Source organism: Gopherus flavomarginatus, chromosome 2, assembly GCF_025201925.1.
Source record: "Gopherus flavomarginatus isolate rGopFla2 chromosome 2, rGopFla2.mat.asm, whole genome shotgun sequence".
NCBI lineage: Eukaryota > Metazoa > Chordata > Testudines > Testudinidae > Gopherus > Gopherus flavomarginatus.
Window position 1 is genome coordinate 112,010,022 of NC_066618.1, and position 17,454 is coordinate 112,027,475.

General features: G+C 40.6%; 1 protein-coding gene across 11 annotated transcripts in view; it reads left to right on the plus strand.

Annotated features, from left to right (window-relative positions):
• The window catches only part of FHOD3 (formin homology 2 domain containing 3), a 657,808-nt gene that overhangs the window by 507,993 nt on the left and 132,361 nt on the right, over positions 1-17,454 (plus strand). For all 11 annotated transcript variants that reach the window (XM_050937644.1, XM_050937645.1, XM_050937647.1 and 8 more), the window contains one exon: positions 14,439-14,573. In XM_050937644.1, the coding sequence (XP_050793601.1) occupies positions 14,439-14,573 (135 nt within the window). The remainder of the gene's footprint in view (positions 1-14,438; positions 14,574-17,454) is intronic.

Here is a 17,454-nt window from a genome sequence, read left to right on the forward strand (position 1 = left end):
CCAATTCTGACTTTTATGCATCATTACTTATATTCACTTAAAATCTAAAACAAATTTATTAACTATAAAAGGATATTATTTTAGCTAAACCAGTGTGTTTCGTTTGAAGTATTTGGGAAATTCTATTTGGGGTAACAATTTTTGTATATAATTTTCTATTAATAAAATGACAGGCTTTATAGGAGCTTGTATGGTCCAAGAGAGGTCTAGGCAGCACAAGATGTAGATTTCTGGGGAAAGTCTGAGAATGGGAGTTTGCTGGTAGTGATCTGCAGTATAATTCAAGGGTGACTGGCTGCAGCACTCATACAATATAATGGGGTAACTTACATGCTGAAGGCTCTGTGTGAGCAGAGCAACAGTTGTTGCTCTCACAGTGAAACAGTGTAAAAGTCACCCCAGGTTGAAGAATTGAGAGGACACAGCTCTTCATTAGTCCAAATTGTACCCTGGATATGATACGCTCTAGCCATATCCAAATTGGATCCTGTACAAAAATTGGTTTTATAGTAGACCCCAAAACTCTGTTTAGTATCCTAAACTCTGTTACCTTTCTTCCTCAATGTTGTTATGACCCAAACAGATTATTTATCCATTTCATCGCTTCTAATTTCTTTACAGTCTACCTCATCATTAAAATACAATTCCACTTCACCACCTATACTTTTATTTCTGGCTTTCCTGAACAACACTTACCCTTCAAACCTGTGCTCCAGCCATGATTACTATTTCACCATGCTTCTGTTATCCCTATGTCATCTGGTTTCACTTCCTGCACCAGTAGTTCTAGTTATTTCATTTTGTTACCCTGAGTCCTTGCATTGATGTACAGACATCTTAGTTGTTTCTGCTCAGCTTCGCCCAGATTCCTCATCCTATTAGATAGTCATCCTACTGCCAGTTAGTGTCATTGGTATTGGCACTATCTTTCTTCTTGATGTCCATTCTCCTATCTTTTGTTTTTCCTTTCTCCATTGCTGTATCCTTTCTTACTTGATTTTTCTCCCACTCAGTGTTAGAATCAGCCATGGAGATTATAGAATCGTAGGACTGGAAGGGACCTTGAGAGGTCATCTAGTCCGGTCTCCTGCACTCATGTCAGGTATAAGTATTATCTAGACCACCCTTTACTAGCCTGCTTTTAAACATCTCCAGTGATAGAGATTCCAAAATCTCCCTAAACAATTTACTCCAGTGCTTAACCACCCTGACAGTTAGGAATTTTTTCCTAATGTCCAACTTAAACTGCCCTTGCTGCAGTTTAAGCCCATTGCTTCTTGTCCTATCCTCAGAGGTTAACAAGAACAATTTTTCTCCCTCTGCCTTTTCTGTACTTGAAAACTGTCATCATGTTCCCTCTCAGTTTTCTCTTCTCCAGACTGCACAAAACCAGTATTTTCAATCTTCCCTCATCGGCCATGTTTTCTAGACCTTTAGTAATTTTTGTTGCTCTTCTCTGGAATTTCTCCAGCTTGTCCACATCTTTCCTGACATATGGCATCCACAACTAGTCACAATACTCCAATTGAGGCCTAATCAGTGTAGAGTAGACTGGAAGAATTACTTCTCATGTCTTGCTTACAATACTCCTGCTGATACATCCAAGAATAATGTTTGCTTTTTTTGCAACAGTGTTACACTGTTGACTCAGATTTAGCTTGTGATCCACTATCACCTCCAGATCGCTTCCTGCAGTACTCCTTCCTAGGCAGTCATTTTCCATTTTGTATGTGTACAACTGATTGTTTCTTCCTAAGTGGAATACTTCGCAGTTTGTCCAGATCATTTTGAATTTTAATCCTATCCTCCAAACCACTTTCAACCCCTCCCAACTTAGTATCCCCTGCAAACTTTATAAGAGTACTCTCTATGCCATAATCTAAATCACTGATGAAGATATTGAATAGAACTGGACCCAGAACTGATCTCTGCGGGACCCCACTCAATATGTCCTTCCAGCTTGACTGTGAACCACTGATAACTACTCTCTGGGGACTATTTTCCAACCAATTACGCACCCACCTTGTAGTAGTTCCATCTAGGTTATATTTCCCTAGTTTGTTTAGGAGAAGGTCATGCAAGACGGTATCAGAAGCCTTACTAAAGTCAAGATATACCACATCTACCACTTCCCCCTATCCACAGGGCTTGTTACCCTGGCAAAGAAAGCTACTAGGTTGGCTTGACATGATTTGTTCTTGATAAATCCATGCTGAATATTACTTATCACCTTATTTTCTTTCAGGTGTTTGCAAATTGATTGCTTAATTATTTGCTCCATTTTATTTCTAGGCATTGAAGTTAAGTTACTGGTAGGTAATTCCAGGGCTGTCCTTATTTCCCTTTTTATAAATTGGCACTATATTTGCTCTTTTCTTTTCCAGTCCTCTGAAATCTCTCCCATGTTCCATGACTTTCCATGACATGAGCATCTCCCACAAATTCCAAATGTAAAGGTTTTTTAATCTCTTGCGCCAGTCTCCATCCCAGAAGTCTGTTTCCCTCCCTATTCAGATGGTGTTCATTCCATGATAACAGTCCTCTGTCTGTGAATGCCTCCCAGTGGTTGTCCTTATAACATCATTGCCAGAGACATCTATACCATAATTTTGTCTCACCTTGCTCTCCTCCTCTAGTGACAGGTAGAATCCCACTGAAGATCACCTAATCCTGTAATTCTTTCAGCATTTCCCCTCACCTGTTATAGGCTCTCTTGATGCATTCCAGCAAGAATCTAGCAGTATCATTTGTTACCAGATGAAGGACAATCAGTGGATTCTTTCTAGCTCCCATTAGGATCCTCCTCAGCCTGAGGTCCACATCCTTTATCTTTTCTTCAGTCAGATAGCACACCCTTCTGTTCTCTGGATCAGCTCTAGTGATGGGCCTGCCTATTCTTCTGGCTCTTTTTGCTGGCTCCTGTTCCACTGGTTGGTTGCTTGACTGCCTTTATAGGCCCCAGAATCTGGAAAGTCCCACCCCCTAATCATGCCTCTACTGTTATCAAAGGCTGTGCTTCTCTCACTGCACACTGGCCCCTAACTTCCCCTGCAAACTAAAACAAAAACAAAAAAACAAGCAAACACACTCTCAAGAACTCACTCACAGCACTTAAGGAACAGGTGTTTTGCCTCCCTTGTCCTCTAACAGATCTCCACTCAAACTCCCCTGTGTCTAGCTCTGTTTGCTGGCTGCTGTGCTACTGCTTAATTGATTCCATTGCCATAAAATAGGCTTCCAGTCTATTCCCCTGCCCCTACAAAAAACATACAGCTATGGCTCATTTAATCTAAAACTAGACAATGATTATTTACAACAATAAGAGTTTTTTCGCTGGGTTCCCCAGGGAGGCAATCTCCATGGGGGTTGATGATTCAGGCAGCCCAGCTCTGAACCTTCTTCCTCCAACTCAGTGTACGATAGAAGGAGGAGCCTGTGATCTGCTTCAGTGGCTCAGCTGCCCAGCTTCCCCATGTTTGGCTGCTGCACAATTCTCCAGGCAGCCCAGGCTTCTCCTGCAGATGTGGCTGCAAACGTGGCTGCAAACTCTGTCTGATCCTTCTGAAGTTCTCCCAGGTCTTCTCCAGTCTTGATTAACATAAATAATTTTGTGTCATATGCAGATTTTACCACATCGTGACTCACTCCATTTTCCAAATCACTAACAAATACATTAAACAACACCTGTGTTAGGACAGAACCTTGTGCAGCCTGCTATAAACATTTTGCTATAGTGAAAATAAACTTATTTATTCCTCTGTTTTGTTTCCTATCTTGTATCCATTTTCTGATCTGTGGCAGTACTTTGCATGTCACACCCTATTTAGTAGCCCCTTGTGAGGGAGTTTCTTAAAGACATTTTGGAAGTCTAAATAAATTACATCAGTTAATTCGCCTTTATCCACTATTTTATTGGCTCACTGAAAGAGGAGCTCTGATAGATTTGTGAGGCACAGTTATCCTTTCCAGAAGTCATTCTGGTTAAACTCTTTCAGATCTTCTAGATTTTTTACAGTTCTAGTTTTCATGACCATTTCAGGCAGTTTATCAGGGAAAAAATTAAGGTTTACTAATCTTTAATTTCTTGGATCTCCTATAGGTTAAAGATTAGTAAACCTTAATTTTTTCCCTGATAAACTGCCTGAAATGGTCATGAAAACTAGAACTGTAAAAAATCTAGAAGATCTGAAAGAGTTTAACCAGAATGACTTCTGGAAAGGATAACTGTGCCTCACAAATCTATCAGAGCTCCTCTTTCAGTGAGCCAATAAAATATATATATAATTTTTGCTACTTTCCAATCCCCTGATGTAAGTAATTGGTTCTAATGAGATTTCATATTTTTCATAGCAACTAAGCCGCCTCAAAGAAGATTAGGGCTGGAAAAGACCTCAGGAGGTCATCTAGTCCAACCCCCTGCTCAAAGCACGACCAACCCCAACTAAATCATCCCAGTCAAGGCTCTGTCAAGACAGGTCTTAAAAAACCTCTAAGGATGGAGATTCCATCCCCTCCCTAGGTAACCCATTCCAGTGCTTCAGCACCCTCCTAGTGAAATAGTGTTTCCTAATATCCAACCTAGACCTCCCTTCACTGCAACTTGAGACCATTGCTCCTTGTTCTGTCATCAGCCACCACTGAGAACAGCCGAGCTCCATCGTCTTTGGAATCCCCTTCAGGTAGTTGAAGCTGCTATCAAATCCCCCCTCACTCTTCCCTTCTGCAGACTAAATAAACCCAGTTCCCTCCGCCTCTTCTCGTAAGTCATATGCCCCAGCCCCTTAATCATTTCCGTTGCCCTCTGCTGGACTTTCTCCAATTTGTTCACATCCTTTCTGTAGTGGGTGGCCCAAAACTGGATGCAATACTCCAGATGTGGTCTCACTCAATATGCCTTTCCAGCTTGACTGTGAACCACTGATAACTACTATTGAGGGGAATAATCACTTCCCTCAATCTGCTGGCAGTGCTCCTACTAATACAGCCGAATATGCTGTTAGCCTTCTTGGCAACAAGAGCACACTGTTGACTCATATACAGCTTCTCGTCCACTGAAATCCCAAGATCCTTTTCTGCAGAACTGCCGCTTAGCTGGTTGGTCCCCAGCCTGTAGCAGTGCATGGGATTCTTCTGTCTTAAGTGCAGGACTCTGCACTTGTCCTTGTTGAACCTCATCAAATTTCTTTTGGCCCAGTCATCCAATTTGTCTAGGTCACTCTGGACCCTCTCCCTACCCTCCAGTGTATCTATCTCTCCCCCTAGCTTAGTGTCATCTATGAATTTTGCCGAGGGTGCAGTCATCCCATCATCCAGATCATTAATGAAGATGTTGAACAAAACCAGCCCCAGGACCGACCCCTGGGCCACTCTGCTTGATACTGGCTACCAACTAGATATCAAGCAGTTGATCACTACCCATTGAGCCTGACAATCTATCTGGCTTTCTATCCACCTTATAGTCCATTCATCCACTCCATACTCTCCGGCGGTGCTCAGACAGGCTGAGGCTTTGGTCCCTCCTCCTGGGGTTGTGTAGTAATTTTTGTTGTCGGAAGGGGGTCGCAGTGGAATGAAGTTTGAGAACCATTGTATTAGAACACCTGGGTTTGTACCATCTGACCCTATGATACAATATATTCTCACTGGGCTCCTGTAAAATATGGCATTGAATATTTATTGTTCAATCCAATATTCTGATTGGCTGCTTTGATATGCACCGTATTTAAATACAGTTCAACAGAATACATCATCAGAGTTATCCAGCCATTGTATTCCCATAACAGAAGTTCATAAACACATGGGATAAATAAGCTTACTGGAGTAAAATGATATGGAAATCTTTTCTCAACTAACTGTAGTGATATTTTAAATACCCTACTATAAGCTTAAGCAGGAAATGCAGCCAAAGCCTGTAAATATTTTCCCTGGAGTACCCTCCTGTCCCCAGGTGCCTGCAACAATGATTTCCTGGCAATCTGGGTACATCTTTAAACGGTTTTAGTGCCTTATAAAAAAGCATACTTGACAATGTTAAATGGCTCTTGGTTTAGTTTTCTATTAAAACTAACTGTTCCTGTAATTGGCTACACCACCCGGGAAGTGCTGGTGGAGGAAATTTCGTGGCAGTTCTCAAAACTGACTTTTTTTGATTAGACTTCCACTGCTAATCCCCACTCCAGCACTATCTATTCCCACTGTTGTAGTTGAACATTAAGGAAAAACTGGAAATATATGAAACCAAACAAACTATCAGAGGGGTAGCCATGTTAGTCTGGATCTGTAAAAGCAGCAAAGAATCCTGTGGCACCTTATAGACTAACAGACGTTTTGGAGCATGAGCTTTCGTGGGTGAATACCCACTTCGTCGAATGCATGTAGTGGAAATTTCCAGGGGCAGCTATGTATATGCAAGCAAGCTAGAGATAACGAGGTTAGTTCAGTCAGGGAGGATGAGGCCCTGTTCTAGCAGCTGAGGTGTGAAAACCAAGGGAGGAGAAACTGGTTTTGTAGTTGGCAAGCCATTCTCAGTCTTTGTTTAATCCTGAGCTGATGGTGTCAAATTTGCAGATGAACTGAAGCTATATGATTCACAGCCCTTTAAAAATAGTGCTTTCCATGTGGTAGTGGGGATCAGTTGATGGTATTTCCCTGATAGTTAGATCATTATTGCGCTTTTGTTAGAAACTGTTTGGTGACTTCAAATTTGGGGTTGAAAGCTCTTCTCGTTCTGTCCTTTAATATGTATGAACAGTATTCTGTTCTACTTATGTGTTTTGTGGTGGGGTGGCTGCCCCACACAGGCAGGAGAAGGGTTAAGGCAGCCTTGGAGAGGCTGCACAGAACCCAGCCAATCAGGAAAGGGTTTATTGGGAGAGCCAATAAGGAGAAGGCTTGTTGGAGCACTTCATATATAAAGGACTGCTCAGCTGCACAAGGGGCAGTCTCTCCCTGAGGACAGGGGAGAAGGACTATCTGCGGAGGAGCACCGGAGATACTGCAGTGTTGGGCAGGGTAGTGGCGCAATAGGAGAGCTCTTGGCTGACCATGGCCAGATGGAAGCTCTGAAGCAAGGGCAGGGAAGGTGCTAGGGCTATGGCGGAAGTGGCCCACGGAAAGTAGGCTGCGAGAATAGGAGGAGGGGCAGTAAGTGGCTGCCAGCTATAGGGTCCCTGGGCCGGGACCCAGAGTAGGGGACAGGCCTGGTCCCCTCCCCCATTTACCCCTAATTGCCAATGAGGAGAGTGGCCTAAATCCAGACAGCAGTTTGCCCCTGAAACCAGGGGCTAGACTAGAGACTGCAGTTAGCCACTGAAGCAAGTGGAAGGACTGAGGACTGCCTGTCCCCTGAAAGGGGGGAGACAGCAGGCTGGGGCACAGCTGGAGGGCAGTGTCCCAAAGAGGACATGGCAGTCCAGGAGCAATGCGGGTCCAGATGGTGGAGACGGTGAAGGAAGCAGAAATAACGGCGAGTGAGACACTGCTAGTGAAAGGTGCCCTGGTGGTCCAAGAGAGCTAATTCTCAGCACAACCAGCAGGAGGTGCTGTGGTGGTGAGTTGGCACTGTTACAATATGTAACTCCCACCAACAACTTTTGGGGGACATTAAGGTGGTTTGGGTATGTCAGAAAAGCAGAAGAGATTTGAAGTGGTTTGCTGTGCTCATCGTGGGGGAGAATTTAGCCCCTAGTTTTAACACCAACTCAGTGTTGGGAACAGCCCATCCATCAGAGAGCAATAGTGAGAGCAGAGGTGTACTGAGCTCAGCAGTTTAGGTTAGCAGGGTTTTGTGCAGACCTTTTTCTGGTTTCTCTTCACACCCAGGTGAACTAAACTTCATTTCAGATTTTAAAAACACAAAAACTGAAGGGAAAAATAACTCTCAGAAGCCAAATTCAGCTTTATTTCAGGTCAAAACCACTAAATTTTGCCAGGTTTCCACTTAAAAGCATGCATGGACCCAGATTTACCAAAAGCTTCCCTCCTTCCTCATGTTTTTGGTGGTAATTCTACTGAGATATGCTCAAAACACAAGGAAAAATTTTAAATGAATTATTTGAATTAAACTCTGAACAATTTACAGAATAAACTTGCTTGTAATTATAGTCCAGTAAAGCCCCAAATGTGCTAGGCATTGTCAGAATATCTAAGAAGGTAGAGCCTCTGCGCTTCCTCTGTTCATTGTATATGATTCACATAAAAAATGACACTGCCTTCCTTCCTTATAAATGGATTTAATAGCTTGGAAGCTGTAGGAAGGTCTCCTTATTACCAGAGCTTCATTATTTTTGCAAAATATGCTACAGCACTTTGTACATGATAAAGTCTTATCTTAATTAAAACCAGATCATGGTTTTCAATTGTACGAACAAACTAGGTCTTGTGAGACACTATTTTTGTGTGTATTTACTCACAGAATTCAGTGACTTGCAGTGGCTCTCTCAAGCAGTAGTGCAGGTTAGTGAAGTTCTGCTGAACTTGCTATATTAAAATAACATCAAGACATGACAATACTTGTTTCAGTGGTCATCCCCGGGTTGCGGCCTTCTGTGCCTCACAGTGTAGGCAAAGGCATTTGTTGAAGACTGGCAAAAGACACCCTCCTGTATCTTGGTGCTATGAAGGTGAACTGTGAATACATTAAGAGAAGAATAGCAATTTGCATTTCAGACACATATCTAATGTTTGCTAATTTTGGTCCCGATCTGCAAAGATTTGCATATTTGCTTAACTTCAATCACATGAATAATCCCATTGAGTTAAAGTTAAGCACCTCTGTACATCTGCAGGATTGTGGTCCCTGCTTTAACAATATTGGTATAGTTAAAGCAGTACAGACTGCCTAGTATGAATGCAGATATAGTGCTTTAACTTATTCCTAATTTATGGGGAGAGGAATATACTGATAAAGAATAAGGCAGTTTTATACTGCATCCAAACTAGGGGCTGCCCTGGTATAACTGTCAGTAGAAAAATCACACCCTAACCAAAATAGTTACATTGATACAAAAAGTGTGTGGGTTATTCATTCTGAATAATAGTCTGTGTGTAAAGGAAAGTCTTTGGCAATGGAAACCGTTGTCCTGGGTGCCCACTGACCCTGAACTACTGTGCCTACCCTGTCGTGGCTTCATTTTACATAGCCTTGCAGGCCAGTTAAAAGTCTGACATTAATCAGTTCTTTTTCTTCTGGTTTTCTCAAGTTTCTCTTTCAAAGGAAATATTAATCTGTAGCTTTATCTCTCTAATTTTTGTTTGTTTTCAAGAGAATTTTTGTAAAGATTTCCCAAGTTATGTTTAGTCTGTTCGCAAATTGTTATATCAACACACTTTTGAATTTGCCCTGTCACACACAGATATAATATCCATAACGGTAAAGAGCAGTATGGCTCTTGGCAGCTCCAGCTCCCCTTTGGTCTCTTTCTAGGCTGGGCAGTGGGTTTATTATGTTAGAGCCAAGAGACATTTAGACTTGTGTGAGGTCTATTTCAGACTAGCAGTCTGGTCATGTTCTCCCTTCATAATATTTTCATGACTGCAGGAGCAGGAATATGGTGGAAAATGAATAATTAGGGCTTATTTATAAAGATTATTAATGATTCTGGTCATAGTTAAATTATGAAAAATCCTGAATATCAACCTTCTGATTTTTTTCTGCTGTCATTATATACCTTTGTATCTTGTGTTCTTTGCAAAAATTAAATGAAATAACAGACTTAGATTCATTTGATAAATTTAAGATTTTCTGCTCTGCTGGCAGTGAAGAAAAGGTGACCACTGAAGAAGATTTAGCTAATATATCTGCAGTGGTAATTCACACTTTGCCAATCCAACAACTCTTGCAATAAGACCTATTCCCTCACCTCAATTCTCAAAGATTTAATAGCAAAGGTCCCAGATTCTTAAGGCATTTTCACTTTCACAAACTATTATATAGTATTTACTAGTATATGATGGAGTATTGTCATAAAATGGTTAAACTGAAGTATTCATAGATTCATAGACTCTAGGACTGGAAGGGACCTCGAGAGGTCATCGAGTCCAGTCCCCTGCCCTCATGGCAGGACCAAATACTGTCTAGACCATCCCTGATAGACATTTATCTAACCTACTCTTAAATAACTCCAGAGATGGAGATTCAACAACCTCACTAGACAATTTATTCCAGTGTTTAACCACCCTGACAGTTAGGAACTTTTTCCTAATGTCTAACCTAAATCTCCCTTGCTGCGGTTTAAGCCCATTGCTTCTTGTTCTATCATTAGAGGCTAAGGTGAACAAGTTTTCTCCCTCCTCCTGATGACAGCCTTCTAGAGTATACATGTGATAAAGTAACAAAACAGAATGTGGTGCATTGAAATTGAATTGTAGCAAATGTAATGGGTCAGTTTAGTTAGGTGGTTCTTTAAAAGAGTTTTGACTTGAAGATGGCTTTTTCCTTTTACATTGTCCAAAGTCCTCATTTACACAAACGGTTTCCCTTCCTCTGTTACCTCTCTCCTGTTTTCTTCCAACAAGATAATGGTAATGGCCTCTTTGCCCCCAATATCTTGGTGTATAATAATGGTTACAAATCACAAATTTTCAGGAGGAATTTAGACTTCTGGCCACTATTATAATATTTTCCTGCCACTCATTTTATCTGGATATACTTTCTGTGGTGGGAGTGCCCTTTCAGATGTTCCTGTATTTAGAAGCATAAGCTTGTTTAGATTCTGCTGGCTGTCACGTCAGACCAAGCTAGTCTCTTTATTTCCCTCTGCCTCTAGTGAATGTAGAAGACTGAAAATAGTTGTCAGAATAAAGACGCTCTTCAACTGTGCGTTTGGAATTGCACCTCTACTAATTGGTCATATATGAAACCAGCCATCATAATGTGTGTATATATTAGCTAATAGGAATAATAACAATAATACACCAAGACCATTTATTGACGTGTCTCAACCATTCTACATGGTCATGTTACACCTCACTATGAGATTTCAGCAAGGGAAAAACTTTATCTTGAGCCTCATTGCTACTATGCCATTTTAAGACAAATCTCTTTTTAAAATCATTATTATTTAAAATATTATTTCAAGTGAATTACAGACCCGACAGCTTGTTCCACTTGCTTGTCATGCTGTCTGTGTTCCACCTACATACCAACATAAAAGCTATGTATTCATGTAGCATTGGCAACTACTCTTTAAAGTTGAAGTGCCATGTGTCACACCAGATTGTTGTGAAGTATCATTGAAGTATGTTGCATGGAGTCGGTGTGTCTCTGGATAAAATCAGGAGGTCCAGGGAATTGTGATTCAAGTTCCATGTACATAATTTAGTACAAGATTATTGCATATTAAAACTTATTAAAATGTAGTCACAACTCATATTGGGGTTGGGAGTTGATAAGACTGAATTCCAGACCAGAATATTTTAGAGCATAGGAAATTGCATACTGAAACACACCAAATATATATCAAGCATACTACTCTGTCTTTGACAGTGGTCAATACCTGATACACACCAGAGAAGGCATAATACACTCACAGTGCATCTTTGGGGAAATATTATATCATCGCTTGGGGAAGAGGAGTATTTTTCTGATCCCAGCTAGTGATCAACTTATGCTCTGAAGTATGATGCCTGATAGCTCTTGTAATTTTGACCTAGCTAACATAATTCCAAATAATGAAGTAGTAGTTGTTATTAACAATTATAGTTGTTGCTATTAATGATGACTTGGCTGTGAACTCCTTAGATCTCACAGAAGAATTTTAGGGGTAGGTCTGAGTTTCAGTCTTCTGTCAGGGACCAAACTCCTTACCTCCGCATAAGTATGTCCCTGATCCTCTGGATAGTTATTATTTATTTGTATTACTTATTGTATTATTCATTTGTATTATGTGCCCAGAGACCTCAGTCAAAGAGGTTGGGCTCCAGTTTATGCTGATGTTGTACAAACGTAGTAAAAAGATACTCCCAGCCAAAAAGCTTACAGTCTCACGGTTGCTGTCTGGTCTTTTTCCTTGATCTGCTTCTAGTGTTTCTTCAGGTTTCAATCAGTTGTAACTGCCCTTGGCTGTATCTTGAGATTTCAGCCTTCAAGGCAGCTACTTGGGGTTTCAAGTGATTGCACAAAACAGAACTGAACTGATGGAAAACAGTCAACTCACAATTTTGCCTTTTCTCTCGTTTCATGTACAGATGTTTATACCTGAGACACTGCCCAGTTTGACCATTCTTAGAGCAGTCCTTGAGTGATATACTGTAACCATTATTCAACAGAGCATTTCATACCATGTTAGGTGATAGAGCTGTAGCCTTTTGAATCTTTAATTCTTGCTCCAAGCTCTTTTTGAGGGTGGGTTGAAAGTCAAAGGTCATAATCTGTTTAAAATACATTCCAAGGAAAGATTTACCATGCAAGCTGGACTATCAGTTTTTGGTTTTTTATTTTCATTTTTATTTGGGGGGGGAGCTAGTGTTGTAGATTATTGGAGTTTTTTATGATTTTCAGTGTGATCCAGCATTGTTACTGTAGCTTCACCAGAGTGCCAGAAACAAGGTTTACAAGATATCAAGTTTTATAGCCCCTTATGTAATGTTTATCTGGGTGGACTATGACATGTTGAAATTGAATTTAATGAAATTATTGAAATTATACTTACACTGACCTGCTGCCAATGTGGCCAAAACGTCTGTCTTCTGCAGGATTCCTCTTTGTCTAAACACAGACAGACAAGAAAGATATATTTACAGGAATAGTTTGGTCTTTTGCTGCTATTGCCTCCACCTGTGAATCAATGGGTGCTAGAGATTGAATGCCTAGACAGTACAGTGCTTAGAGCAATGATAAATAGAAGGAGAGTATCTGAGTTTGTAAAGGCAGTGGAAGTACATTTGCTCTTGTACTGCTAAGTTTGTGACTCTGAAAGGATTAGGCAAGTTAGTTTCTTTTCAGAGAAGGGATTCCTTTCTTTATGACTGCTGATGACTCATTCCAAAGCTCACATTACAATCATTTATGAACTGAACAAGGGCTTGTCTACACGCAAGGGTATACCACTTTAACTCTACCAGTATAGTTAAAGCACTGCAATCCAACTTAATGTAGGGCTTGGCTGCACTGGCACTTTACAACACTGCAAGCTACACCCGTAAGGGATGTGGTTTACGTGCAGCGCTGGGAGAGCTCTCTCCCAGCGCTGGCGCTCCGACCACACTCACACTTGAAATTTCAAGTGTAGCTATACCCGTAGATGCAGTTCGATTAGTATAAAGGTGCTTTATACCTGGATAGCTATTTCTGTTTGGGAAGGGGAATAAGCTGTACTGGTATAAGGCACATTTATATAACTGTATATACATGAGGGCTTGTACTAGTATATAACTACTTTGGTAAAACAACACACCCCTAACCAAAATAGTTATACTGTACAAAAACTGTGTGTAGACCTGGCCAAAGACTGGAGAACTCACATCTGCTTTCAATGATGACTACTCGTTAAATGTATCCACTAATTACAGTAGCAGTCTATCTTGCAAAGCTAGCATCTGATAAATCCTCCAGAAGTGGTTGCTTTGGTTTCTACCAGCTGCAGCCACTGTTCATCCTTGATGAAAGGGACCATGTTGTTTGGCTGGAAACTTACTCAGCTCTGCTTGATCCTTTGATTCTATTTTAGCAGACAGTTGAACAAGAGCTAAAGAGTTGATACCTATTACTAATAGTGTGACTTAGCTCTGTTGCACTCTGATAGTATACTGTCTAACAATCAAGTAATAAACTTCATATAGCAAAAATAAGCCCTTTGTGCCTTTTAATGAACCAAGGTCAAAATCATTAGTACTTTCCAGTATGTTTTACTGATTTGTTCCTGTACTTACTAACCTGAAAGGTCCAGATTACAATATAGCTCAGCAAAGGATTCCTATTGCTATTGCAGCAACTGCTAAGATGACAAAATTCATGAATTTAGCAACATAATGGCAAGTATTAATAAGCCTCATCCTAAATTGCATTCAGATTCCAAAATGTAGTTCTATCATCTTTTAATATTGCTTCTCAGTATACAGTATTCCTTTGGTGTTTGATACATTAGTTTTTGAAGCATCGTTGCATAACGTTTGGAAGTGCCAGCAAAGTGTTGCACTTCTATTTTTATTTCAGAATCCCATTATGGAGTTCGACCTTTCAGTTAGAGCCATAATGGTGTATAGCTGATTTAAGTGATACTGCAGTTGAAAGAGGCAGCTTTTAAGGTCATCACAGCTTAATAAAGTTGTAGGTAGCAAGGGCATATTATGTCAGTGTTTTGATGCATCTTTGAATGAATATTTCCATGTCATTCCGTGTGTCGGTAATGTATTTCTGACTAACTCATGACTGTTAACAATTTCTGTCTGTATAATCAATAAAAGTGGCACTGTGAAATGTGATCCTCTTTGGTCTGCAGGCCAGCATTGGGTGGTCTCCTTACATCATCTTATCGGCAGCACCAAGAATCCTTGGCAGCGGAAAGAGAGAGGCGACGTCAGGAGAGAGAAGAGAGGTTGCAAAGGATAGAGCGGGAAGAGAGAAACAAATTCAAGTAGGAGATAATAGTGTTCGTTAATGATTTGTTGCCTTAATGCAATATTTTCCTAAATAATGGGGAAATTACATTGCAGCATTCTTCCTTCAACTGTGTGCCAAGGTATAAACGTGTTTAAAAATTGATATATTAAACAAAGGGTATTATGAATTGTAGCATTTAATGAAACTGTCAACTTGTGCATACCTAGCCAATTATACTGGCTAGATAACAGCACAGGCCCCAATTCATTAACCAATTTACTCTCCCTCAAATCCTAATGTTTATAAGATGTAGGGGTTTGGGGGACAGGTCTTTTGCTGCCTTAATTTTTTGCTAAGTAAAAACATTTCACTTTTAGGAGCATATGGTACTTTTTGAAATATTGCACTTTTTTAGAATACTTTGCCTCCAATTCCCTTTAATGCATCAAGAGTCATAGAAAATAGATGTTCTCGGAATCACTACACAAACAAACTACAGGGCCTAATCCAAATCCCACTGAAGTAAATGTAACAACAACATTCATTGACTACAGTGGGCTTTGGATCAGGCACATCAAATTAAAATTTATATAAATCTCTCCCAAATTGGAGAAATCAAACCATTTTAAATTAAATAATTTGCCAAAGGGCTGAAATTCAATATATGTACTAGGGAACTTGCAGGAGTTCTGGAAATGCCATATATAAAAAATTGGTTACCCTGTTTGTTAGTTGTACAGTGTCATAGCAGATCTCATTGGACTGGGACTCCTTGTCCATCTGCAGTTATGAAGTATTCTCTGCAAACTGTGCCTAGGAACAATAATTTCACTGGATCATAATCAGGGGTGTGAGGGAAAGAATGTCTCTCATCAAGAAGAAGGTAGCAGGCTATAGACTTGAAAGAGTTGCTATCTCCTCCATAAAGCATTTATTTTATAGTCCTAGAATATATTATTAAGAATTTAGGTGCCAGTTTTCATGGAAATTCGTCTATTGAGATGCAGGTTTGGGCACTTTTCTGTTTTTGTTTCCATTTCTTAGATGTTTACTATCTATTGTGTCTGTAGTGAAGCTGGGAAAGAGGGTATCAGTAAGAGAGGTTATATCAAATCACAAGTAGAAGAAAACTAAGAAAGTTACACACAAGCCTTCTTTAGTCAGTGGAGATGCCCTCCTGGCTCCAGAAGACAGCTAGTTCAAGAAAAAAGGAGCAGGAGGGCAGGGACTAGTGCACCGCAATAGAGTCTTCGGCAGCCAAAAGCTGCCCAAGTTCTTCTGAAACAGAAGCAATTAGCTCCCAATCCTCTAGCTGTAAGCTCTTTCCAAAAACTCTCCCTCCAAATGGTATCATATTGCTACAGCAGGCAGTCATGAGACAGCCAACACCAGCTTTCAGAAAGGAAACTCCCAGTCCAAAAAAGCCACGCAGAGCATTTGGCAGCTTGCATGACAGATCTGCACATCTTGCCGGCAACATACAGTGATAGTGCTGCCGCTGGGGATGGTTCCTAAGATTAGAAAAATGAGACCATACAAATGCATTATAAAAAAAAATCTTCATCCCATTGCATGAGCCCCTCACAGTTGTTAAATTAAGAGTATAGTCCTGTTAAGTGCTGAACAGCCCAAATTCCTAAATACAGCGGTCACCCTTAAAATTTTCCAGTTAGCTAAGATATGGTTGAGATAACTAAATAACTTACTTAGGTACATGTACAATATTTGAGTTATTTTCCATAGTAAGTATACAGCAGGGTTTCCCACAGTATGAAACATACTTCCAGGGTGGGGAAGGGGTGTAGAGGATTAGCCTGGGATACATGGAGAGGCCTCTCCGGGTATGTCTACATTACAGTTAAACACCCATGGCTGGCCCATGTCAGCTGCTTGGGCTCACAGGACTCAGGCTAAGAGAATGTTTAATTGCAGTGTAGACATTCAGAATTGGGGTGCAGCCTGAGCTCTGAGACCCTCCCCCCTCACAGGGTCCTAGAGCCTGGGCTCCGGCCTGAACCCAAACATCTAAAGCACAGTTAAGCAGCCACTTGGCCCGAGCCTTTGGCCCAAGTCAGCTGCCCTAGGCCAGCCACAGGTTTTTAATTGCAGTGTACAAATACCCTCTGTTTTCTCCAGAATCTCAACTTTCTCTTTTTTAAACATTAGTCTCCTAGCTGTTAGAGTTGCAAAGAAAATATAGAAACTGTGAACCAATGTGTAACAAACACGTTGATGGTGTCTTTAGCTTGCAGTGAGACTGAAACTCTTAAGATGTGCACTGCATTTTTCATTTCAGTGGTGCTAATTCCAATGCCAATGATGAATGTCAGCATTATAGACTATTTCATCAAAGCATGTAAGAAAGGAAGTATCATATTATGAAGATCTTCACCATCTGCTCTGAGTGACTGCTCATATGGGGTAGAGCATTAACAACACATGGTAGGATTGAAGAGGAGCTAGATCAGTTTCATTCTCCTGAAGGGGACTCTCCTTTTTTAAGGATTAGAAACCAGTGGTCTAGAGAATAGTGTGTATATTTAAGTATCTTTATCTATATATATAATTTGACAAATTTTTACGGGTGACATCTGAATGTGAGTGCTAAGGAAGGGGCATGATAACTGTCTTCAGATGTTTGATTGGTGCGTGCCCCAGGGATGGTGAGTAATTATTTCATTTGATACACAGAGTATGAAGAGAAATAATGGGATGTGTTCAGTAAGTGGAAGATTTCTGGAAAACTTCCTGGCACTGAGGCCTTATAGGCTGAGAGATAGTCTGAAGTGATGAAAGTCCCATCAGTTTTGTCTAACCACTTGACAAAACACTATGAAATGGACCATAGGGAACAATCTTGCATCAGCAGGGGAGTGGGCTAGATGTTCTAACAGGACTTCTGACTTCTGCAAGTC